Source organism: Cervus elaphus, chromosome 19, assembly GCF_910594005.1.
Source record: "Cervus elaphus chromosome 19, mCerEla1.1, whole genome shotgun sequence".
NCBI classification, from domain to species: Eukaryota; Metazoa; Chordata; class Mammalia; order Artiodactyla; family Cervidae; genus Cervus; species Cervus elaphus.
The window spans coordinates 51382497-51408944 of NC_057833.1; the positions used below are offsets into that span (position 1 = coordinate 51382497).

General features: G+C 36.3%; 1 protein-coding gene across 1 annotated transcript in view; it reads right to left on the minus strand.

Moving 5' to 3' along the window:
• The window catches only part of SLC49A4 (solute carrier family 49 member 4), an 84708-nt gene that overhangs the window by 12905 nt on the left and 45355 nt on the right, over window positions 1–26448 (minus strand). The window contains exons 5-7 of the mRNA XM_043873964.1: window positions 25598–25706; window positions 17798–17865; window positions 14311–14438 (exon numbers count right to left, since the gene is read on the minus strand). Of these exons, the coding sequence (XP_043729899.1) occupies window positions 14311–14438; window positions 17798–17865; window positions 25598–25706 (305 nt within the window). The remainder of the gene's footprint in view (window positions 1–14310; window positions 14439–17797; window positions 17866–25597; window positions 25707–26448) is intronic.

Below are 26448 nucleotides of genomic sequence, written 5' to 3' on the forward strand. Positions count from 1 at the left end.
ACAGATAACAGAATCAAAAATGGAGCACCAAAAGGTTACAGACAAAAACAAAGAACTTTAATCATGATAAATGTAAAATGGGCTCAAGAATTATTGCTTAGGTATAAAAAAGGGAAAACTTAGCTTAAGCTATCTGCAAAATCATTTATCAAGTGCCTTGTATATGCAAGCAGCTATGCTGGAACAGTAAATAGGACACTAACCTCAAATCATTCCTAATCTAAAGGAAAATAACAGACATCAACGGGCTCAGCAGTCATTTATACACACATCATTAAGATAATTCTACTTCACTGTCTCTAAAAGAAGCAAAAAAGGCATGGGGAGACCACAGCCTCCTACCATTAGGTGCCAAGTGCAGCCATGGACAGAGGAGCCTGGTGGGCTCCAGTCTACAGGATCACAAAAGAGTTGGACACGACTAAAAAGACTAAACCACAACAAAAGCAGCAGGGAAAGTGCTAAATTCTAGTAATACTGTTTAAGGAGGGTCCTGACAAGCTATGGTAGGTTTAGAAGACAGTGACTAAGCTAGCTAGTGGCATGGAATCCATGTATGAGAAAAGGTTATGAGAATTGGGGAATGTTTAGATTAACGGCTAATGGAGACATGACGGGTATCTTCAACTGTTCTGAGAGCTGCTAATGGAAGTGGAATGTGGCCAAGTTGCTCTGTGGGAGATGTGTTGCTCCAAATGAGTTACAGATTGATAGGAAGAAAATTTCCTAGGATCCAGAGCTAACTAACAAGGGAGGTTTTCAAGCAGCTAATGCAACTCAATACCAGAAAAATGATCCAATCAAAAAGTGGGCAGAAGACCTAAACAGACATTTCTCCAAAGAACACATACCAGTAGATAATAAACACATGAAAAGATGCTCAACATACCTCATTATTAGAGAACTGCAAATCAAAACTACAATGAGATATTACTTCACACTGGTCAGAATGGCCATCATCAAAAAAAATCTGCAACCAATAAAAGCTAGAGAGAGTGTGGAGAAAAGGGAACCTTTTTGCAAAAGGTTGGTGGGAATATAAATTGATACAGCCACTATGGAGGACAGCATGGAGATTCCTTAAAAAACTAGGAATAAAACTATCATCTGACCCAACAATCCCACCATTGGGCATATACCCTGAGAGAATCATAAATGAAAAAGACACATGGACCCCAATGTTCACTGCAGCACTATTTACAATAGCTAGAACACGGAAGCAACGTGGACATCCACTGACAGATGAATGGATGAAGAAGCTGTGGTACATATATATATATATACAGTGGAATATTACTCAGCCATAAAAAGGAATGCATTTGAGCCAGTTCTAATGAGGTAGATGGACATAGAGTCTATTATAGAGAGTAAATATACGGCTCAGGAGCGCAGCCGAGAGGAGCTACCCTGCACCGAGGGCAGGGGCAGTGGCCCAAGAGGAGCTACCCCGCATCAGAGGTAAAGAGCAGTGGCTGCGCTTTGCTGGAGCAGCCGTGAAGAGAGACCCCACGTCCAAGGTAAGAAAAACCCAAGTAAGACGGTAGGCACTGAGAGAGGGGATCAGAGGGCAGACAGACTGAAACTACAATCACAGACAACTATCCAATCTGATCACACGGACCACAGCCTTGTCTAACTCAATGAAACTAAGCCATGCCGTGTGGGGCCACCAAAGACAGCTGGGTCATGGTGGAGAGGTCTGACAGAATGTGGTCCACTGGAGAAGGGAATGGCAAGCCACCTCAGTATTCTTGCCTTGAGAACCCCATGAACAGTATGAAAAGGCAAAAAGATAGGACACTGAGGATGAACCCCCCCAGGTCGGTAGGTGCCCAATATGTTACTGGAGATCAGTGGAGAAATAACTCCAGAAAGAATGAAGGGATGGAGCCAAAGCAAAAACAATAGCCAGTTGTGAATGGGACTGGTGATGGAAACCTGTATGCAGGTTTCAATGCTATAAAGAGAAATATTGCAAAGGAACCTGGGATGTTAGGTTCATGAATCAAGGCAAATTGGAAGTGGTCAAACAGGAGATGACAAGAGTGAATATCAACATTCTAGGAATCAGTGAACTAAAATGGACTGGAATGGATGAATTTAACTCAGATGACTGTTGTATCTACTACTGTGGGCAGGAATCCCTTGGAAGAAATGGAGTAGCCATCATAGTCAACAAAAGAGTCTGAAATGCAATACTTGGATGCAATCTCAAAAACAACAGAATGATCTCTGTTCGTTTCCAAGGCAAATCATTCAGTATCACGGTAATCCAAGTCTATGCCCCGACCAGCAACGCTGAAGAAGCTGAAGTTGAACAGTTCTATGAAGACCTACAAGACCTTCTAGAATTAACACCCAAAAAAGATGTCCTTTTCATTATAGGGGACTGGAATGCAAAAGTAGGAAGTCAAGAAACACCTGGAGTAACAGGCAAATTTGACCTTGGAGTACAGAATGAAGCAGGGCAAAAGTTAATAGAGTTCTGCCAAGAGAATGCACTGGTCATAAAAAAACCCTCTTCCAACAACACAAGAGAAGACTCTACACATGGACATCACCAGATGGTCAACACCAAAATGAGACTGATACATTCTTTGCAGCCAAAGATGGAGAAGCTCTAAACAATCAGCAAAAACAAGACTGGGAGCTGACTGTGGCTCAGATCATGAACTCCTTATTGCCAAATTCAGACTTAAATTGAAGAAAGTGGAGAAAACCACTAGACCATTCAGGTATGACCTAAATCAAATCCCTTACGATTATACAGTAGAAGCAACAAATAGATTCAAGGGACTAGATCTGATAGACAGAGTGCCTGATGAACTATGGATGGAGGTTTGTGACAGTGTACAGGAGACAGGAATCAAGACTATCCCCAAGAAGAAGAAATGCAAAAAAGCAATGGTTGTTTGAGGAGGCCTTACAGATAGCTGTGATAAGAAGGGAAGTGAAAAGTAAAGGAGCAAAGGAAAGATATACCCATTTGAATGCAGAGTTCCAAAGAATAGCAAGGAGAGATAAGAAAGCCTTCCTCAGTAATCAATGCAAAGAAATAGAGGAAAACAATAGAATGGGAAAGACTAGAGATCTTTTCAAGAAAATTAGAGATAGCAAGGGAACATTTCATGCAAAGATGGGCACAATAAAGGACAGAAATGGTATGGACCTAACAGAAGCAGAAGATATTAAAAGAGGTGGCAAGAATACACAGATGAACTGTACAAAGAAGATATTCATGACCCAGATAATCATGATGGTGTGATCACTCACCTGGAGCCAGACATCCTTGAATGTGAAGTCAAGTGGGCCTTAGGAAGCATCACTACAAACAAAGCTAGTGGAGGTGATGGAATACCAGTTGAGCTATTTCAAATCCTGAAAGATGATGCTATGAAAGTGCTGCACTCAATATGCCAGCAAATTTGGAAAACTCAGCAGTGGCCCCAGGATTGGAAGAGGTCAGCTTTCATTCCAATCCCAAAGAAAGGCAATGCCAAAGAATGCTCAAACTACTGCACAATTGCACTCATCTCACACGCTAGTAAAGTAATGCTTAAAATTCTCCAAGTCAGGCTTTAGCAATACATGAACCGTGAACTTCCAGATATTTAAGCCAGTTTTAGAAAAGGCAGAGGAACCAAAGATCAAATTGCCAACACCCGCTGGATCATCAAAAAAGCAAGAGAGTTCCAGAAAAACATATATTTCTGCTTTATTGACTATGCCAAAGCCTTTGACTGTGTGGATCACAACAAACTGTGGAAAATTCTTCAAGAGATGGGAATACCAGACCACCTGACTTGCCTCTTGAGAAACCTGTATGCAGGTCAGGAAGCAACAGTTAGAACTGGACATGGAACAACAGACTGGTTCCAAATAGGAAAAGGAGTATGTCAAGGCTGTATATTGTCTCCCTACTTATTTAACTTATATGCAGAGTACATCATGAGAAATGCTGGGTTGGAGGAAGCACAAGCTGGAATCAAGATTGCCAGGAGAAATATCAATAACCTCAGATATGCAGATGACACCACCCTTATGGCAGAAATGAAGAAGAACTAAAGAGTCTCTTGATGAAAGTGAAAGAGAAGAGTGAAAAAGTTGGCTTAAAGCTCAACATTCAGAAAACTAAGATCATGGCATCTGGTCCCATCACTTCATGGCAAATAGATGGGGAAACAGTGGAAACAGTGGCTGACTTTTATTTTTCTGGGCTCCAAAATCACTGCAGATGGTGATTGCAGCCATGATATTAAAAGATGCTTACTCCTTGGAAGGAAAGTTATGACCAACCTAGACAGAATATTAAAAAGCAGAGACATTATTTTGCCAACAAAGGTCCGTCTAGTCAAGGCTATGGTTTGTCCAGTGGTTATGTATGGATGTGAGAGTTAGACTATAAAGAAAGCTGAGCGCCGAAGAATTGATGCTTTTAAACTGTGGTGTTGGAGAAGACTCTTGAGAGTCCCTTGGACTGCAAGGAGATCCAGTCCATCCTAAAGGAGATCAGTCCTGGGTGTTCATTGGAAGGACTGATGCTGAAGCTGAAACTCCAGTACTTTGGCCACCTCATGCGAAGAGCTGACTCATTTGAAAAGACCCTGATGCTGGGAAAGATTGAGGGCAGGAGGAGAAGGGGATGACAGAGGATGAGATGGTTGGATGGCATCACCGACTAGGTGGACATGGGTTTGGGTGATCTCCGGGAGTTGGTGATGGACAAGGAGGCCTGGTGTGCTGCGGTTCATGGAGTCACAAAAGAGTCAGACACGACTGAGCGACTGAACTGAACTGATACAGAGTCAAATAAATCAGAAAGAGAAAAATAATTATCATATATTAACACACATATATGGAATCTAGAAAGATGGTACTGACGAACCTATCTGCAGGGCAGCAATGGAGGCACAGACATAGAGAACAGACTCGTTGACACAGTGGGGGGAAGAAGAGGGTGAGATGAATGGAGAGAGTGGCATGGAAACATATACACTATCATATGTAAAACAGATAGCCAATGGGAATTTGCTGTCTGACTCAGGGAACTCAGACTGGTGCTCTGAGACAACCTAGACAGGTGCGATGGGGTGGATGTGGGAGGGAGGTTCAAGAAGGAGGGGACATATGTATACCCATGGCTGATTCATGTTGATGTATGGCAGAAACCAACACAACACTGTAATTATCCTTCAATTAAAAGTAAATTTTTTAAAAGGGAGGTTTTCATTAAAGTTGTGGTCATATGAACATATATCTGGGTTGTAATGGAAGAGCTCATTTATTGAATAAGTTATGTCAGATGATGACTAAGGTTCATTTAAGCAGATCAATAACAAATTTAGATACATGTAGGTGGAAAGCTTAACCAGGATATTAAAAACAAAATCTTAAAGGTGCTTCATAGAGGATAATAACAGAAATTTTTTTACAGTTTTATTAAGAAGCATTATAAATATGAAATAAGGATTATAAAATAACAATATTTTATCATAAATTATTTTAAGGATTAGAATCAAGAAATTTCCCTAAAGAATAGGTTTATTAACATTAATACACTTTATTGGATAAATTTTTAATATTGTGCATATGGACTGAATTTTTATTTCATGATAAAAGTTAGGAAACTTAACTAGGAATTATTATAGATTAGACCTTTATTAAAAATACTTATAAAAACTAAAACTTGACATTGCAAGTGAAAATACTCCTTTTAGAAATAAAGATATATATGTAAAGACAAATGGTAAACATTCAAAAGTTTGCTAACTACTGTTCCTCATACATTTTGAGCATATTGAATATATAGAATACATATGTATGTTTATATATACACACATACTAATACACATTTCTATATCACTGAACTGTGCCTTTCAACTCAGCCTCCCATTTTCTTTCAAAAAATGACTGCTGTGGCCTTAATGACCTATCACTAATTTAAACATGCAATACATGAAAGGGTTTCAAAAGAGGAGGGGGCATATTTTGCTGCAGTATTCATTCATGGTGATGGTTTTCTTTCTGCATGTTATTAATTTGTGTGTGTCTCTCGTTTAGACCCTTTGTTGGCAGAATTCAGTCCTATAAAGACTAACTGTTATGTTTACAGTCCGTTATGGCTTGAAAGCATAGTTATTATCTTGCAGAAATGAAGCACACTAATAATAATAATCCTCTATTAATAATAATAATAACTAATAATCCTCTGAAAAAGTGGGCCCAGAGTAGACTGGTTGGGAAATGAGACAACCTAAGTTGAGGTTTATCAGCAACTTTTAAGATCCCAAAGAATGATGTTGGTCCTGCAGAAGGCAATGTACTATTAAATCATGGAACACTTACCATCTGGTCAAACCCTCCACCTTCAAGAGACACAGGTTCTACCCGAAGACTTGTTTCCCTTGAAAATCTCCATGGATGAACATTACAAGACCTTCTTCAGTAAGAAGCATTTCGCTGAGCCTTTCATAAATCCATTCTCATCTTTTAATCCCTGTTCTATTTTTGCCCCTTAATCAGTCACCAACATGAGTAATTCACTTTTAGTTCATAAAACTGAAAATAATAATTCACTACTTAGCCTTCTTTCTTTAAAGCTTAAAATCTCTAATTTCCTTAATAATGTGCATTTCTTTAATTATGCTCATCACCCTTGTCTGAGTTTTCTCATTTCCCCTCATTTTTTGGGCAAGTTTGTTTTTATCTCTTTGCATGCTATTAAAATGGGACATAATTATCTTAACAAAGGTAAAATGCATGAAAATACATTAAGAGGATTACTCTCTAGTCTATACATTTCACATGATTTTCAATACAAACAAATACATTTCCTTTCTTCAATTACCATTTGATGTCAGCTTTTAGTGGGCTATCACCCTCAAGGGGTTTCTGTCTAGCTAATCATCTCCCCCTTATGCCCCCCTACCCATTATCACCACCTCGGCATTCTAGTAACTTGCATTAAAGAACTTCTCCCAAAGCATCTTCTGTTAAACAGTTAAAGTACATTGTTTCAACAAACTCAATACCAAAGTGCTAACATTTTTCAAAATGTCATTTTCAAAGTACTCATCTGTTCAGTGAAAAATGACATGTGAATTGCGGCTAGCAAGGCTAGACAGCTATTTCTCAGATAAGGTGAATAATGTATTTTCATAGTTTTGTTTATAGCATTAAGATTCAAGATTTCGAAACTCGTCTAATCATGAGCTTATTTATTTCCCTATTACAACTAATTCAATTAATGAAGACATAATATGATATTAAATATTGAGTTTCCCTACAGAAATATTAGAAGCATACCACTGAGAACCTTCAAGAGGATGTTTGTACATGTATGAAAATAGTACACCTTGAGATAGAATGGAATAATCCAGTTTTTCTTCTGAAGAGATGGTAACAGTAACATCAAGATCAGTGAACTACCAAAAAATTCCATTAGAAGGTTCTAGCAGTAGTAGCACTTATAACACATGGGTTGAACAAAATTATAGCTTTTAATTTATTATGTTGTTATAATTAATGTGTATATTTTCAAATACTTTTCATGTAGATTCTTCTGATTTATAAAAAGCAATAGTAGAAATACTAATTTTGCTAGAAACTGGAAAAAGACTAGACATTTCCCTGATTAAAAAAAAAGAATGACTCTGGTTAAAAAAAAAGAAACATGAAATTGCCATCACTGACTTGAAATATCAGCCTAAAGGTCTAGATGTGTCTATAATTAGATTTTGCAATAACTTCCCTTTCATCAAAACTTTTTACTTAAAAGGAATTAGGTCAGACTTCTACAAAGGCAGTAAGAAAGAGAATGTGTGACAGATTTATTCAAATTCTCCATTGTTCTATTAAAATATGCCCTTTGACCTTCCTATAGCTAGTGCTGAATAATAAAGAGTGGCCAAGCTTCCTGACTATTATTGGCAGTAAGTCATACGTATTGAGATTCAAAATGGAGATAAAATATACTTCATTCATTCATTCACTCATTCATTCATTACTCAGGGCTTGTGCTAGGTACTAGGGTGGAGCTGGGATCAGAATTTATAAGGCAAAAGTCCATGCTCCATGTTTCCAGGCTGATACGAAGATAAGACATACTAACTGCTAAGTATTGGGAAAGAGAAAACAATACTCTGATAATTCAGAGAATGTATGTGAACAAATCTAGTCTTAATTCAGTATATTTGTAAGTTAAAAATGCATCATTCGGGAGCTTCTAAGTGACATTAATAAACGGACATTTGAAAACAGGAGAATTTATGAATTCAGTGGTTTGGACATCTACCTCAAACTCAATTTCTCAATTCTAGCCTTGGTTTATTTCAGAATTCTGCTTTCCTTTCTGTCCAACATAATTTTTAAGGACAGAATGGGAAAATAAGTATTGACTGGGATCAATTACATCAATTTCCTTTAAAGATTTAAAAAGATGCATAGTTTTCAAATATATAGATATATATGCTTTCTGATTATAAAAGTAAAACAAGCTCATTGTTACAAGTCCAGACAAAAATGGAGGTGAAAACTAAATTTATAATGCTGCCATCCAGAGATTAAACTGTTAATTTTATCAGGTTAAATAGAAAATATAGGATATTCAATGAACATACTATCTTATAATGAATATTCTACACTTAATTCAAGGAAAAAAGTCTGTTCATCATGTACTCATGACTGTGTTCTTGTGAAATCTAACAGATGCATACTTGACATACAGTATCACAAAAAACTTTTGAGTGTAATGCCATGAACAAGAAGAATTGTAAACTAAAACTGTTCCACCAGAATGTTGAATAACTGCTAAATTTGAAACTACACCAGAATAAAAAAAAATTTCTGGCTCAGAATACTTGCCAAAATTGCTCAAAACCCTAATGAAGGAATGTTAGTATATTAAAAGTGTGAAGTATCCAAAAAAGATTACTCTGGACAACTGGGATTTATAGGCAAAGCAATAAACATTGAGAAGAGGGAATACTGGCAGGATGTACAGAGTAGAGGTTTCCAATCTTCCTTCTCAGCACCATTTGTATCTCACTAATTTTTTAGTGTTGCCTCAAAGTCAAAGAAAATAGCTAACAATTCTGTTAATTACATGGTTAGGCTCAAACAATTTAATAAATAAATAAATATATATATATATATACACATGTCTTAATAATTTAGTAGCCATTAAAAAAATAATATCCACCTATTAAAAGAAATGGGTCTTTATTTCATTTTTAAATAGCCACAGCTGGGTTGGTACAGTTTGGTAATGGTGGGTATATCTTATCCCACTGCTCTCTTGTCACTACACTCACTCCTAAATAAATGGTTGTCTTTGAAAGATTTGATGCCTCTGATGTGCAAACTTCTGATCTTTTTATTACAGAGCATGTAAATCCAACTTGGGATATACAATATACATTAATTACATGCAGCCAAAAGGAATCATCCTCTTATGCATGGAGTCTCATGGAATGTCCATGCCACTGGGTAACAGGTCCCCACAGAGCCACTCTCAGACTCCCCTATATTCCTATCCATATAAGTGCTTGTTATAATAAATAAGCCTACAGTCTACCTTTATAACAAATAATCCCATAATTAAACATATAATCTAAAAAGTAGCTGAATATTACTTGCAAATGGAATAAAAAATATGCATTTTAAACAATCTTTTGTTAAAGCAAAGAAGCAACAACAGAGCCCTCTTGGCTTATAAAATAATCTGTCAAAGTAATTCTAAAAAGATCCCGTGGCAGGCAGAATAATGTTCCCTCCTTCCCCTAAAAGATATTCATGTGTGAGATCCTGGAATCTGTGAATAGGTTATACATGGCAAAAAAGGATTCAGGCTGCAGATGGAATTAAGGATTCTAATCAGCTGACTTTAAAACTGGAAGATTATCTTGGATTATCCGGGTAAACCCAATGTAATCACAAGGATCCTTAAAAGTGGAAGGAGGCAGAATATGATGTTTAGAGGGAAGGAAGGAACAAATGATGAAGGAAGGATTTGTAAGGAAAAAACAGATGATGCAGTATGAGGACTTGACCTGCTATTGCTAGCTTTACAGACAGAGGAAGGGAGCCACAAGCCAAGGAATATGGACAGCCTCTAAAAGTTAGAGAAGGCAAGGAAACAAATTCTTCCCTAGAGTCTGCCCACATTTTGACTTTAGCCTAGTGAGATTCAAGCTCACTTCTAACTTACAGAAATGTAAGATAATAAATTTGTGTTGTTTTTTTTAAGTCACTACATTTGCAATGTGGTTTTTCCAGTAGTCATGTATGGGTGTGAGAGTTGGACCAAAAAGAAGGCTGAAGGCCAAAGAATTGACACTTTTGAACTATGGTGCTGGAGAAGATTCTTGAGAGTCCCTTGGACTGCAAGGAGATCAAACCGGTCAATTCTAAAGGAAATCAACCCTGAATATTCATTGGAAGGACTGATGCTAAAGCTGAAGTTCCAATACTTTGGCCACCTGATGTGAAGAGTTGACTCACTGGAAAAGACCCTGATGCTGGGGGAAATTGAGGGCAAGAGGAGAAGGAGCGACAGAGGATGAGATGGTTGGATGGCATCACTGAAATCAATGGATATGAGTGTGAGGAAACTCAGTGAGTTAGTGATGGACAGAGAAGCCTGGCAGGCTGCTGTTCACGGGGTTGCAAAGAATCAGACGTGACTTAGTGACTGAACAACAACAACATTTGTGGTAACTTATTAATAGCAGCCACGGAAAGATTAATATAGATTCCCAAATGATACTAATAACAGTCAGAAACAACTGCAGTTATAAATGTTTCAGGTCAACTGGATGAGCTAACAATATGTAAATTGCCAATATTGTATTCCTTGGCTAACCACACCAAGAAAAAAAGAGAGAGGACTCAAATAAATAAAATCAGAAATGAAAGAGATGTTATAACTGATATCAGAAACACAAAGGATAAGAGACTACTATAATACAATTATATGCCAACAAAATAGACAACCTAGAAGAAATGGGTAAATTCCTAGAAATATACAACCTACAAAGCCTGAATCATGATGAAATAGAAAATCTGAACAGATAAACTGCTAGCAAAAAAGACTGGATCAATAATCAAAAACCTCTCAACAAACAAAAGTCCATGACCAAAATCCTTCACTAATGAATTCTATGAAACTTTCAAAGGAGAACTAAAACAATTCCTTTTTAAACTCTTCCAAAAAATAGAAGAGGGGGAAATTTCTAAATACATTTTAAAAGGCCAACATCGCCCTGATACCAAAACCAAACAAGGATGCCACAAAAAAAGAAAATTACAGACCAATATCCCTGCTGAATATAGACGCAAAAACCCTCAACAAAATATTAGTAAACCAAATTTAACAATAAATTAAAAGGACCATAAACCATGATCAAGTGGGATTTATTCGAGGGATCCAAGACTGGTTCAACATCTGCAAATCAGTTAATGTTAACCACCATGTTAACAAAATGAAGAGTGAAAAACCATGTGGTTATCTCGATATAGAGAGAAAAAGCACTTGACAAAATTCAACATCCACTTATGATAAAAATTCTTAACAAAGAAGGTATAGAGGGAATGTATCTCAACATAACAAAGGCTATATATGACAAGATCACAGTTAACATTATAATCAATGGTAAAAAGCTGAAAGTTTTTCCTCTAAGATCAGGAATAAGACAAGGATTCCTGCTCTCCCCACTTTTATTCAACATAGTATTTGGAAGTCCTAGTCACAACAATTGGACAAGGAAAAAAAAGGCATCTAAACAGAGAAGGAAGAAGCAAAACTGACTATTTGCAAATGACATGATATTATACATAGAAAATCCTGAAGATGCCATCAAAAACTGTTAGAACTAATAAATTTAGTAAAATTGTAGGCTACAAGATCAACACAAAACCCTTCATTTCTCTATACTAGTAATAAACTATCTGAAAGAGAAATGAGGGAAAAAAATTCCATTTACAATTATAACAAAAGAATAAAATATCTAGGAATAAGCTTAACTAAGGAGGTGAAAGGTCTGTATACTGAAAACTATATGACATTAATTAAAGAAACTGAAGAAGACACAAATAAGTGGACAGATATTCTGTGCTCAGAGATTGGAAGAATAACTATTGTTAAAACGTCCATACTACCCAAAGCAATGTATAGATTCAATGCAATAGCTATCAAACTTCCAATGGCATTTTTTATAGAAATAGAACAAACAATCCTAAAATTTGTGAGGAACCACAGAAGACCCTGGATAGCTAAAGCAATCTTGAAAAAAAGGAACAAAGCTGGAGGCATCACATGCCCTGATTTCAAACTATACAACAAAGCTAGAGTAATTAAAATAGTATGGTACTAGCATAAAAATACAGACACAGATGGATGGAACAGAACAGAGAGCCCAGAATAAAACCTGTACACTTACAGTCAATTAATTTACAACAAAAAAGCCAGGAATATACAATGGGGAAGAACAGTCTCTTCAAAAAATTATATTGGGAAAATGGTACAACCACATGCAAAAGAATGAAATTGGATCACTATCTTACACCATACACAAAAATTAACACAAAATCAGAGACTTGAATCCATAAAACCTTGAAATCATAACTTGAATCCATAAGACCTGAAACCATAAAACTCCTAAAATATAAGAGAGACAGTAAGCCCCTTGACACAGGTCTTGGCAATAATTTTTTGATTTTGACACCAAAAGAACAAAAGTGAAAGTTAACAACTGAGACTACATCAAATTAAGAAGCTTCTGCACAGCAAAGGAAGCTATCAACAAATGAAAAGGCAACCTACTGAATGGAAGAAAATAACTGCAAACCATTTATCTGATAAGGGGCTAATATCTAGAATATACCAAGAATTCATACATTTCAGTACTAAAAAGCAAACAATGCAATAAAAATGGGCAGAAGATCTGAATACTCATTTTTCCAAAGAAGACATACAGATGGCCAACAGACACGTAAAAGAAACTCAGTATCATGAATCATCAGAGAAACATGAATCAAAATCACAATGAAATATCACTCCACACCTGTCAGAATGGCTATTGCCAATAAGATAAGAAATAAGTGTTGGCAAGGATGTGGAGAAAAGCGAACCCTTGTGTACTGTTGGTGGGGATGCAAATTAGTGCAGCCACTATGGAAAACAGTACTTAGGTTCCTCAAAAAACTAAAATTAGAACTACCATTTGATCCAGCAATCTCATTTCTTATCTGAGGAACTGAAATCATTAGCTCAAAAGGACAGCCATACCCCCATGTTCATTGCAGCACTATTTACAGTAGCCAAGATACGGAAGCAACCTAATCCTAACAATGGGTAAATTGTAGAAAAGATATGCAATAGAATATTACTCAGGCATAAAGAAAAAAATCTTGCCAATTGTGACATGTTTTGATCTTGAGGATATTACGCTAAGCGAAGTAAGTCAGATAGAGAAAGACAAATACTGTATGATCTCTCTTATATGTGGAATTAAAAACAAACAAAAAAACAAAAACCACAAAAACCAAGGTCATAGAAACAGAGAAGAGATTGGTGGCTGCAAGAGGTCGGGGTGGGAGAAATAGTGAACTTTTTTTTTCTTCTGTTTTTAGTTTATATAGATTGAATAAAAAGTTTTTAAAAGCCTAACTATAAAATAAACCTATAGGTGTTCATTCAAAGAATTTTACTGGTATGTACTTGAAACATAGCTTTTTGTCTTTGTTCATTTTCCTTCCTGTTTAACAATGATGTATAGCCCCACTCCAGTACTCTTGCCTGGAAAATCCCATGGACAAAGGAGCCTGGTAGGCTGCAGTCCATGGGGTCACTAGGAGTTGGATACGACTGAGCGACTTCACTTTCACTTTTCACTTTCATGCATTGGAGAAGGAAATGGCAACCTACTCCAGTGTTCTTGCCTGGAGAATCCCAGGGAAGGGGGAGCCTGGTGGGCTACTGTCTATGGGGTCACACAGAGTTGGACACGACTGAAGTGACTTAGCAGCAGCAGCAGCAATGGCTATACAGAAGATAAAAATCTTTGTATTATGCTCTGATACGATCTTCCAAGCTATGTAAGCTTAGGCAAAATATTATACATTTCCATATGCAAAATACCAATGGGAATATTTTCAGTTCCTTCTTAGATGGGATTATGGTCTGATGGCTGGACAAGGAAGACCTTTTCTGTATATTTAACAATTACTCATGGAAAAAGCCCTACTGTCAGTGTATATATGCTTTTATAAACTGAAAATATTCATTCAAAATTCAAAACAATCTGTGTTTACCTGTGGTTAAAGGCAGGTGTGTGATGCTGTTCAAACAGGTCAGGGTGAACCACGTGGATGAGAGTGTAGCCCCAGAAAAGAGGAGGAGCAGAATTAGTTTCAGCATACCCCTGATAAAATCTGCAAACCTGAAAAGAAACAATGTATTAATCCTAGCTGGATTTTTAAAATACTCTTTACATCAATGACACACTGTCATTAAACAACAATATCTTGAAATATTTCAATGCATCTTTTAAAAGCAAGTCTTTATGTTTTTAAAAACTGATACATTTTATGTATTTGTGTGCATGAGTATCTGTATGTGATAAATGTTGCTCTGTGATTTTTCTTTTATAAAACACATAAAATGTGATCTGTTATGTATCTATTAATATAAATTACAGGATAGATTCTGAGTTTTTAATTGCCACTTTTACTTTCTTTAAATATTTTTCTATAATTTCCAAATATCCAGTAATGAGCACATAATGTCCTAGTCTTAGAAAATGGGCCAATGTTGATAAAAACTTACAAAGACAGCTCTCCCAAAATTCAAAGTCACTTAGAGCCAAATACAAATCCTTACATCAGAGCCTTGGGGCCCTTCTTATATGATCTGGTTTCTGCCCCCACTTTCCCTTTGCCTTTCTATTCTTTGCTTGCACAGCCCTGCTTCTGCTTCTCCTACATACTAAGGTTGTTTCCCATGGCAGCTGCAGCTTCTGCCCCTGTCCTGGAATGCTGGCATCTCCAGACTGTCACATGACTTACTCCTGCTTACTCCTTAGGTCATTCAGGTCTCAGTTCAGGAAGGCTCTCCATGCTCATGGCCCTCCCCACCCCATCCTCACACTCTTTATTTTCTCCATAGCATTTATTGAAATATCTCTTGCTTTTGCATTTATTGTTTTTCTTCCCTCTCAGACTGTATGGTTTGTAAGAGCAAGAACATACCTCTAGAATAGTGAATTTATTCTACAAAATTTTTTCATGTTTCATAGCATTTTAAATTCTTAAAAATCCTGCTTTGTCTTGAATTAACATGAAACTCCTGGTAGAGATACTTACTATTTAGTCATGACCAAAAACCTGTCCATTTGCCAATTGTTTTTCCTCATCTGCTGATGAACCACTGATTGTATAAGCACAATTGCCTGGCTCTGTCTGTACACAACTTACTCTGTCCTTCAGAATTGTTCCTATTGTAGAAAATCTGATCCCATCACAAATACAACATTTACCATGTTTTCTCTTTGCTTTTGTAAAATAAATGTTAATTTCTATTGTAATGATATGACTTGCAATACTCTCTTTCATTTTGCACTTATTTGACATGACGTGGTTAGTCATGTTTGTCGTGTTATCTAGACTAAAATGACTTCCTATGAGAGCTGATGCCATCTTTTGGTGGGAAAAATGGATGCAGCTTTCTTTGCCCAGTGACTGGTTAGTTCTCTACTATGAAAGTTGATAAAGAAAATTCTTATGTACTCCGAAAAATGTTCCACAGCTTGATGAAAATGCTCCTCAAGAAAATCCAAAAGCTTTGTGTTAATTCTATGCTCATTACTTTTTTGATTTATATTAAGTGATGTGGCATGAACTTACTGGTGAGATAGGCAGATGGCTGGTATGAAAGAATAAAACAGTTTTCTGGTACAACCAGTTGAGTGAAGTTGAACAGTTACTAAGTTTTCCAGGGCCTGATCACATAAGACTAAACTGACCACTCTGGTCCACCAATTTTGGAGACCTAGTCCTTTCAAATGGGCTAATACCATCAAAGTGTACTGTTAAGACCAAAATAGCACATTTAGTAGTAACCTTTAGTAGTGTGTGAAAATGAAAGTGTTAGTCGCTCAGTTGTGTCTGACTCCTTGCAATGCCATGAACTGTAGCCTGCCAGGCTCCTCTGTCCATGGAATTCTCTAGGCAAGAATACTGGAGTGGGTTGCCATTCCCTTCTCCAGGGGGATCTTCCCTACGCAGGAATGAAACCTGGGTCTTCTGCATTGCAGGCGTACTCTTTACCATCTGAACCACCAGGGAAAGCCCAACCTTTAGTAACATAATCACACACATGAAAAAACCACCACCTAAAGCACTCATGTCTATAAGGAGATTCCATTCTAGGGACCCCAAAAAGGCTGTTTTGAATATAATTTAAAAATTGATTTTAGGCTTAGGAGATATTACAATTGACTTTGGATTCCAGAGTAAGGGCTGTACTTTTTTAAAACTTTCATTTCAACAATTTAAAAACAGAAATGTCCTCATTCTAATTTTTCCCTCTAGTTCTATTTCCATAAAGTTAAAATTAAGGGTTTGTAGAAAAAATACAGAGAAAGGCACATATAAGATGTCATTTCTGATACATAATGTGTCCCTCTTTGACCTATGTGATGCTCAGAAAAGGATTTGGTAAATGATGACTTACTATCATTGGTTTGGAGATTTAATTAGAAAAATTAGATAGGATTCTTATCAAAAGTGATAGTATCAGTGCAGTGATTTCATACAAATAGCTGTGCTCATATTCTTCTTTAGCTTTTTGATTTTATTATATTTCCTAACTTATAAAAACCTCAGAAAAAGTGATTTAGAAATAACAGTGTAAATTTATTCTTTTATTAGCCCAGAAACACTACGCAAACTGTAAGGTCTAGATATAATATTATCCTGTGTCAATTATGTTTAAGTATTTAGACAGACAGGTGCTTCACATATCTTACTTGATCTCCCCAAATACGTAGTTAGATTCTTCCCTTCCTGGTAAAGTTGATTACCCAATTTTGTTTTTGATTAAACGGGGTAAAATGATTTGGAAAGTGAATGAATATCATCTCACTGGAAACACCAAGAGTAGTTTTATAGGTAGTCACCTACATGAGTGACATTTTCATTCTTTTCTTTTTTTTAGAATAAATGAGATTTCCCCCTTATTCTGACTCATTCTAAAAATGTGTTGTCATATTGGGTTAAGATTAAAGAGAGTTTGATGAAACTCAAAGTCTTTATGGGCATTTTTCATCAAAATGGGATAACCATAGGGTCATACCTGTCAAAAAAGACCAGAAATAAATATATGCTCATCAGGAAACTGACTTTCATGGAAAATTCTAGATATGCTCTTACGAATGATTCCCTTCAATTCTTTTCTACTCTTGGTAACTATCAATCTGCCTTTATTATTGTATCATCTTTCCTTGATTCCCATTTGTAGATGCTGTTCTTTAAAAATATGGAGAGAGGAAGCTTAATACACTGGAAATACACCTCTAGTCTCCAAGAACACTTTACAGTGGACTCCTGAGAAGGTTTCTTGTAGCACCAAATTCTACCTACTGCGTGTGGATTTTTTTATAGCCTGAACAAGTGTCCTTTTTTTGACTTTTGCCTGTTTTACTTTTCCTTAAATGTTAATGTTTATCTAGGGTAGCTGAGTTTCCCTTTGGGCTTTTTTTTGATTCTGCTTCCTCACATGTTTACCGTAAAATATTCTCACCTTGCCATAGCTATTCCAACAACGCAGCCTCCAACTATGGACCAAAATCCAATCCAGCCAGCATCCACCTATTAAGAAAGTGGTAGACACATTTAATACAAGATTATCATGTTGCAGTTTAGAAGCCACGGAAAAAATCGTCTTTAATCAGTATGTTAATAGCTAAATGGCATCAAATCTAGGAAATACTATTTAAGAAAATGAATCAAATGAAAGGATTCATGTGTGACTAGTTAATACAAACTTATCTAAATAAATACCAGGAAATGACTAGGCAATAATTAAGTGCTAAAATGTCTGGTACAAGTCAAAATGTATTAAGAGAACACAGATGAGTGGGGGGAAAAGAGGGTTGCGGGTGGGAGAGAGAGAGAGAAAACAGGTTGAGTACCTGTGGAGACTAAGAATTTGTGCTGGATTTCAAATGGACAGCTCATTCTACTCCTGAAGAAAACATTTCCAGCCCTGTCATTTACTAGCTTTGTGACTCTGGGCAAATTAGGTCTTCTTACCTATAACATGGACCTGAGATAACTTGCACACAAACCTTAGAATATCAGTCAACATACAGGAAGTGCTCAAAAAAGGTTAGAGCTGTGGTTGGTACCTGATGATGTTTCTCCAACATCTAACGTCTCGTCTCTTCCCTACCTTCATGGACAAACTTACTCAGAGCAATCTACAAATGCTGCCTACGTTTCCTAATCACTCATGTAGCTTTAACTCTTACTATGACTTGGGTTCTGTCTCAATGCACACCCCATGTCTCAGTTTTCTCATTAGTAAGATGGGGATAATGAGGGTTTTTCTGAGAATTAAAGAAGTTAATCAATGCAAAGTGCCCAATACCTGTTAGTTGTCAATACTTGACATTCCATGTGTTCTGAACAATACTGGTGCATCTGTCTTCTTTTTCTCCTTCCCCATCATGGGCATCACAATTGCTTATTTTCTTATTTTGTACTTCTGGACTCCTGTACTAGCAATCTTTTTGTCCGCTATTTCCAGAATAATTATTTCAATCATTCCACTTCCCTGCTCAGAAACAGTTACTGGCTTTCTTTGTGGTTATAGGACAAAGTCCAAACTTGCCCTGGCACTTGGGAGCTGCCCAAACTAAATTCTATCTCTTATTATTTTTCTAGTCATATCTTTCATTACAGATGTGATAGAACTGGTCAGCTGTCCACCAAAATATATTATATCTTATCCTGCCACGGCATTTAGCTAGTTTGCATGTTCTAGCCCATGGGCTACATGGGACCACATGACTAAGTTTTCATTAATGGAAGTGGAAAAAAGTGAGGTGTGCCATCTCTAGGCTAGAACCTAGAAGACAACTGTATGCCTCCTTCAATGCTTTCTTTCCCTCTCTGCCAGCTGGAATCTGGATGGTCAGCCAGCTTCATCCATGCATATAATGACAAGGCCCTAGGAGAGAGAAGAGCTTCAAAGTGGAAGCAACCTAGGTGTCCAAATCAGTGTAGCAAGAGAGCAATCCAAACTGTGAACAACTGTCCTAGATTATTAGGCAAACTGTCCTAGATAGCTATGTGAATGAGAAACAAATGTCTTCTTCAGTCTCAGAATTTTGGGATTCTTAGCCTACTCTTAGTATTACAATAACTTCACACAAATCTTCTTGCTCTACCAGTGTCTGGTGCCAGAAGCAAAGATAAATGTTCTCTGGAGAAAAATAACACCAGAGACTTAAATCATCTCTACATGTTTTCCTTCATACTACTGGCATGTGGGGCAAGAGAGTTCTCTGTTCTTCAGAACTGCCCCTTTTCTTGCATTTAGCATTCATTAACGCTATGGACTGAGGCCTATTATACTATGAGGTCCCCATAAACATTCTCATCTCCTCTAGGTCACTGGGGTCCTGCATCAGGTGAAGAACCACTGTGTATCTGACTGTACTAACCCTGGTCCTTCCGTCATTTTCTGCTTTCTCTATTCATGATATTTGCTTTAGTTAATAACATTCTCCCCAATAATTAATTAATTTTTTTCTTTGCTTGAATTTAATTAATTTGGGGCTGTGACACTTCTATGTGTTCACCAACCCAGAAGATCTGCTTTTACTTAACTTTAAATTTCATTTTATTTAATACCTGGTATGATTCATAGTCTCTGTTATCTCTTAAGAGTTTGTACAGAGAGAGACACTTGGAAGGGCTTCTCAGGCTTTGTAACATGAATCATAAGATCTATAAACTCAGCATCATCTGAATTGGTGCTACACTTTTCTTTCCTGAAGCTGAGTATGCTTGGAATACCTGCCATCCAGAAAAAGAGGAAACTAAAAGGTTTTCTCCTTATAGTAAAGGTACACTAGGTAATTTGAGTTAATTTTCTGGTTGCAAAGCAGAAAATCTGGAGTGGGAAATCTGTCTGAAGGCAGCAGACAGTCAAGAAAGTAATTCATAATTCTGGAACCATGATATAAGATGAGAAGGAAGCCCGGGTATTCGGGGGCACTTTTTCCTTAGGGGTGTATCTACTGATTTCAGAAAAGGTAGCTAAGGGGCTGAAAAGCTACTGACAGCCTCATGAATCTAGGAAGAAAAAAAAAAAAACGAGTTTGAGGCTTGCTCTTAGGTGCTTGGCCTTGTAGAAAACCCCAGGCTTTAGCCAAGGACTATACCTAAGAGCAGGCTTCCCTGGTGGCTTAGTCGATAAAGAGTCTGCCTGCAATGCAGGAGACTGGGGTTCAATTCCTGGGTCAGGAAGATCCCCTGGAGAAGGAAATGGCAACCTACTCCAAAATTCCTGCCTGGGAAATCCCATGGATGGAAGGAGCCTGGCGGGCTACAATCCATGCGGTCACAAGAGTCAGATACAACTTAGCAACTAAACCACTACCATGCCTAAGAGTGGTATAAGTTAGAAATGGAACTTAAAAAAAAAAAGAGAAAGAAAGACATGGAACCATATTCTGAGGGACTAAAACCCAGTTTTAAATGATCTCAATTCTTCAAACTGGATTAAGTGATCCTTAGACTCCTAAGAAAAAACATAAGTACTTTCTAGAGGAAAAGAACACCATTTCAAACTTAAGTTATTGCTACAACTTTTCATATACTATGTTGAGCACTCAGTCAAAAATAACTGAACACATAAGAAAACATGAATGAATATCACAAATATAAAGAGACCCACAAGGGATCTAGATAAAGGGATTAGGAAATATAGACTTCAAATAAACTATTTTTAATAGCTTCAAAAACAATAAAAGACAAGATCAAGCATTTCTACAGAAATTTGGAAACTATGAAAAAGCATCAAATAAAAATTTTATAACTTAAGAATATAATAGTTGAAGTTAACTCATAGGTGAGTTTAACAGCATATTAGAGCTGAAAACTGTAATTATAAGTTGGAAGAAAAGCTAGGTAAAATATTCAGTTTGAACAGAGAAAGGCAAAGAATAGAAAATTCAGAACAGAGAGTAAAAGACCTAGGAAAGAAGTGTGAAAGTAGAACACATATGGTTAGAATCACTGAAGGAAAGAGAAATAGAGAAAATGAAACAAGTTTTGAAGGGACATTGGCTAATTTTCTGAAACTGATGAGACATCAAGCCATAGATTGAAGAAGTCCTACAAACCTTGAGCAGAATAAATGTGTTTCATTTTGACTTGCTTTTTATTTATTCTTATTTTTTAAATTGAAACATAGTTGAGTTTCATGTGTAGAGCATGGTGATTCAGTATTTTTATAGATTATATTCCACTAAAAGTTATTGCAAAATAATGGCTCTAATTCCCTGTGCTACAAAATATATCCCGTTGATTACCTATTTTATACATAGTAGTTTGTATTTCTTTGTCCCATACCCCTAACTTGTTTCTCCCCATTTTCTTCTTCCTTTTGGTAACCACTAGTTTGTTTTCTATATATGAGTCTGTTTCTATTATGCATATACATTCATTTGTAATATTTTTTTGATTCTGCATATAAGTGATATATCTGATTTACTTCACCAAGCATAATATTCTCTAGGTATATCCATGGTGTTGCAAATGGCAGGATTAATTCTCTTTTATGGCTGAGTAATACCCCATTGTGGGCCCCCCAGGTGGCTCAGTGGTAAAGAATCTGCCTGTAAAGCAGGAGCCACAGAAGATGTGGGTTTGATCCCTGGGTCTGGAAGACCCTCTGGAGGAGGCAATGGCAACCCATTCCAGTATTCTTGCCAGGATAATCCCATGGACAGAGGAGCCTGGTGGGCTATATGGGGCAGCAAAGACAACACGACTCAGCGACTAAGCATACACACATAGTAGAGGCTTAAATGAAATGAAAGGGTTCTGAGGACCTTGGACAGTCCTGGAAGAAGTAAAAGTTCTAATTTATAATAGATGTCAATAAGTGAAATGTACATTCTGTATCCTCTAGGATAACCACTAAATAGTAAAAGAGACTAAAACTACCAAGCTAATAAAAGGAGAAAACAGAGTAGTAAAAAATACTTAGTCCAGGAGAAAGAAGAGAAAAAGGATAGACTAGTTTGGAAAAAACCTAACACCAACAATAACGTGGTAGATTTAGACTCAAATCTATCAATAATTGCATTAAATGCAAATGGACTAAATATTCCGATTAAAACACAAAGATTATCAGACTGAAATAAAGGAAAAACGGTATCACAAGAAAACTAGATGGCTTTATCAGCGAAATCTACCAAATATTTATGGAAAAATAAAAGCCCCACACCATCAAACTTACATAAAATCTTTCAATAATAGATAAAGAGGAAACATTTCAGAAGTTCTCTTCTGAGACTAGCAAAATCTTGACACTAAAATTGAAATGCCAGGACAGGATAAAAAAAAACTATAGACTAATCTCATTCAGGAACATAAATGCAAAAAATCCTAAACAAAATGCAAGCAAACTGAATTCAATGATATATAAAGTATAGTAACTCACTGACAAAATGGATTTAGTACAGAAATGCACGGTAGTTTAACATTTTATAATCAACAAATGCAATTCACCATATCTGCAGTTTAACAGAGAAAAACCATATGATTATCTCAGTGTTGAATTTTATTAAATGTATTTTTCTCTAATTGTCATTAGTAACAGCTGATATGAGATGTATGCAGAGAGGTGAAAATATCTATGGATAAATAAATAAGTGAATTTAATAAGGTTGCTGGATATAAAATGAGCTGTACTTCAATCACTTTCAAAAACCAACTATACTTCTACATGCCAGCCAACAAAAAGTAAGATTTTTAAAGTTACCAATTATAATAGCTTCAGAAAACATCAAATACCTGGTAATAAATCTAACAAATATATAGAAGGTGTTTTTGCAGAAAAGAGATTTAGAGAGACATTAGGTAAGGAAATGAAGAGAGATATAATGATCATGATTTTGAAGACTCACTATTACAAAAAAGCTAATTCTCCAGCTGACCCAGAGATTCATAAAATTCTAATCAAAATGTCAAAGAGTATTTATTCTACTAGACACTAAAACCTATTATAAAACTAAAATACTTAAGACAATTTGGTAGTGGCAAAGAGACAGACAAATAGACCAGAGGAAAAAATAATTTAGAAACATCCATGCACATAAGGGTATTTCATTATGACAAAGATGACACTGGAGAGTAATGAGGAAAGAACGATCTTTTCAAAAATTGGTGTTAGGTTAATGAACAACTATCTGGGAAAAAAGAAATTTAATCCCTACCTTATAACAAGCACAAAATTCAATTCTAGGTTTAAATGTGACAGGAATAACAATAAAGTTTTCAGAACATCACTGCTCAACAGAACTTTCTATGATGATGGAAATATTCTATGTCAACACTGCCCAATATGGTACCCATAAGTTGCAAGTGGCCACGAGCACTTGAAAAGAGGTTGGTGCTATTGAGGAAGTTAATTTTTCATTTTAATTTTATTTCAACTAGTTTAAGCTGGTTTAAACAATTCACATTAAATAGCCACATGTGACTAGTGGCTACTGTACTGGATAAGAGTTCTGCACGATAATATATGGGTTGGTGCTTTTGAAGAAGTTAATTTTTCACTTTAACTTTATTTCAACTAGTTCAAACTATTCAAATTAAATAGCTACATGTAACTAGAGGCTACTGTACTGGATAAGAGAGTTCTGCACAATAATATATGGGAATAGATTTATGAATTTCAAGCAAGAAAAGATTTCTCTCACTCTCTCTTTTGCAATACCATTTCTGCCTGCTAAATCCAACACCTCGACTATCTCCAAATTGGTTTCTATGGACTACATCTTTTGTTTTTATTTTTAAATAAGAACCATATTTTCCTATTTCTTTGTATGTCTAATTTTTTAAAAATTGTCTACTATATGTTGTGGATGATAGAGATTCTGGATTATCTTTTCTAAGATAGTTGATTTTTGAGTTAGTATGCCATTAAATTAATGGCTGATCACCTTGAACCTGTGTAAGCTTAATTTTGTACTTTATTAGTGAAGAATATTAGAAACCAAGTTGTTTCTCAAGTTCCTTTCACCTGGCAGGCTTCAATCTCCAAATCATGTCCTCTGGACATTTTTGTCAAGGCTTGGTTTTAGGTTTTGTTCATGGTGGGTCCAAGAATAGGCTTTACTCTATTGAGGGTATGGTCCTTGATTCTAAAGTTTGTTCTTTCTGGTGTCTCAACAGAAGCCTAAGATATTACCAAGTTGTTACCACTCTGGCTGGGCCAGAACTCCAAGGGTCCTACACGCTTGCCTTCTACTATGTTCGTCCTGCTTTCCACCCCACAGCAATCTCTCTAAGTCTCTGGTAGCTTTGCCTTTTACATGTGCAGTCCATTCCTCAGCCAAGCCTTCCTGGGGAGACCACTTTCACACAGCTCTTCTCTTTACAAATCAGTAAGAAAAAGGCAGCCAGGGAGTGGGCAAAAAACTTGAACAGGTGTGTCATAAAAAAAGGATGTCACTTAAAAAGCTGTCATGGAAGTCACTACAAGGGCATACAACTGCACAGTCATCAGCACATCTAAATTTAAAAAGATTAACACTGCCAAGTGCTGGTAATGATGTGCAGGAAGGAGAAATTTCATGTACCGCTGGTAGGACTACAAACTAAAACAACTACTTTGGAGGAGTCTGGCATCATCTATCAAAGCAGGCACACCCTGTAACTAGCAATTCCATTACTAGATAGATATTCAGTAGAAATGTATATAGAAGTGCCCCAAGATATGAAAATATCCATACAGCACTGTTTATGACAGCCTAGATGTAGATATTCCAAATGTTCATCAAGAGAAGATTGGAAAAGTTATTGTTTATTCATACAATGGATCAGTGTGCTAGATTTCTTCCATTTGACCTTTCTAGTCTCTCTACCCCTTTCTACCACGCTATTTGGAAGCAAGGAGAAGGAATGGATGTCATCAAGCATATAGATGAAATGGTTATTTTTAAGGAAATGAGATACTGAGACTGAAGAGAAAGTGAGGAATTAGATGTATGAATAGCCTTATATTTAATGATGGGATCTTCACCTTTATAAACCAAGCCAAGGATCCTAAGATTTTTTCATTCTTTATTTTTCTTTTATTAGCATCATTAATCATATGTGAAATTCATGGTGGTTAACAAAATCCAGGAAGAAAATTATTATTGTTTATAACTATTTCATAAAGATCTTCCTTTTGCAGCAGTGATATAGGATAATGCTTTACCTAGGCATTGAAGCTAAATGTAAGAACAGGTAGACAATACTCAGAATTTCAGTGAACTAAAAATACCTACAAGATATAAAGAAATAAAATGCTTACTTGGCTGACATGCACTGGTGTTAAAATTAAGTCCAGAACTCCAGACCAGCCAGCAAATACACCAAGTGGTATCGCATACGCTAAAGCAATCATCAAAAATCTCAAATTGCTGTAAAAAAGAAGAAAAAGAAAATATTATTATAAGTTCAAAATCTAGAATTTAAACTCTTACTCATGAAAAACTAAGTCATTTGGAAATTGGAACACCAGAATCAGAAAATATTTGTCAGTTTAATATATTTGAAGTTCCTTAAATTTTTTTTTCTGTTTTTTGTTCACATTATTTAAAAATGTCACTGTTTATTATATAGATGAATTACCAACAATATTTCATAGAAAGAGTAGGCACCTTCATTTTTTTTTTTAAAGCTCTTATTTGTAAAGATAAATTACTGTTTCTTCTGATGAACAGGTGGAGGAAAAAAAAGATTAATGAACATTTAAACAAACTGTCTACATCCAAACCACAGAATAAAACTGAGCAATAAAAAGGGGTAACTACCAATACACAAAACAACCTGGATGAATCTCCAGAGAATTATGGTGGATAAAAAAAAGCTAACTTCAAAATTTTATGTACCGTTATGACTCTTGAGAAACCTGTATGCAGGTCAGGAAGCAACAGTTACAACTGAACATGGAACAACAGACTGGTTCCAAATAGGAAAAGGAGTATGTCAAGGCTGTATATTGTCACCCTGTTTATTTAACTTATATGCAGAGTACCTCATGAGAAATGCTGGGCTGGAAGAAGCACAAGCTGGAATCAAGATTGCTGGGAGAAATATCAATAACCTCAGATATGCAGATGACACCACCTTTATGGCAGAAAGTGAAGAGGAACTAAAAAG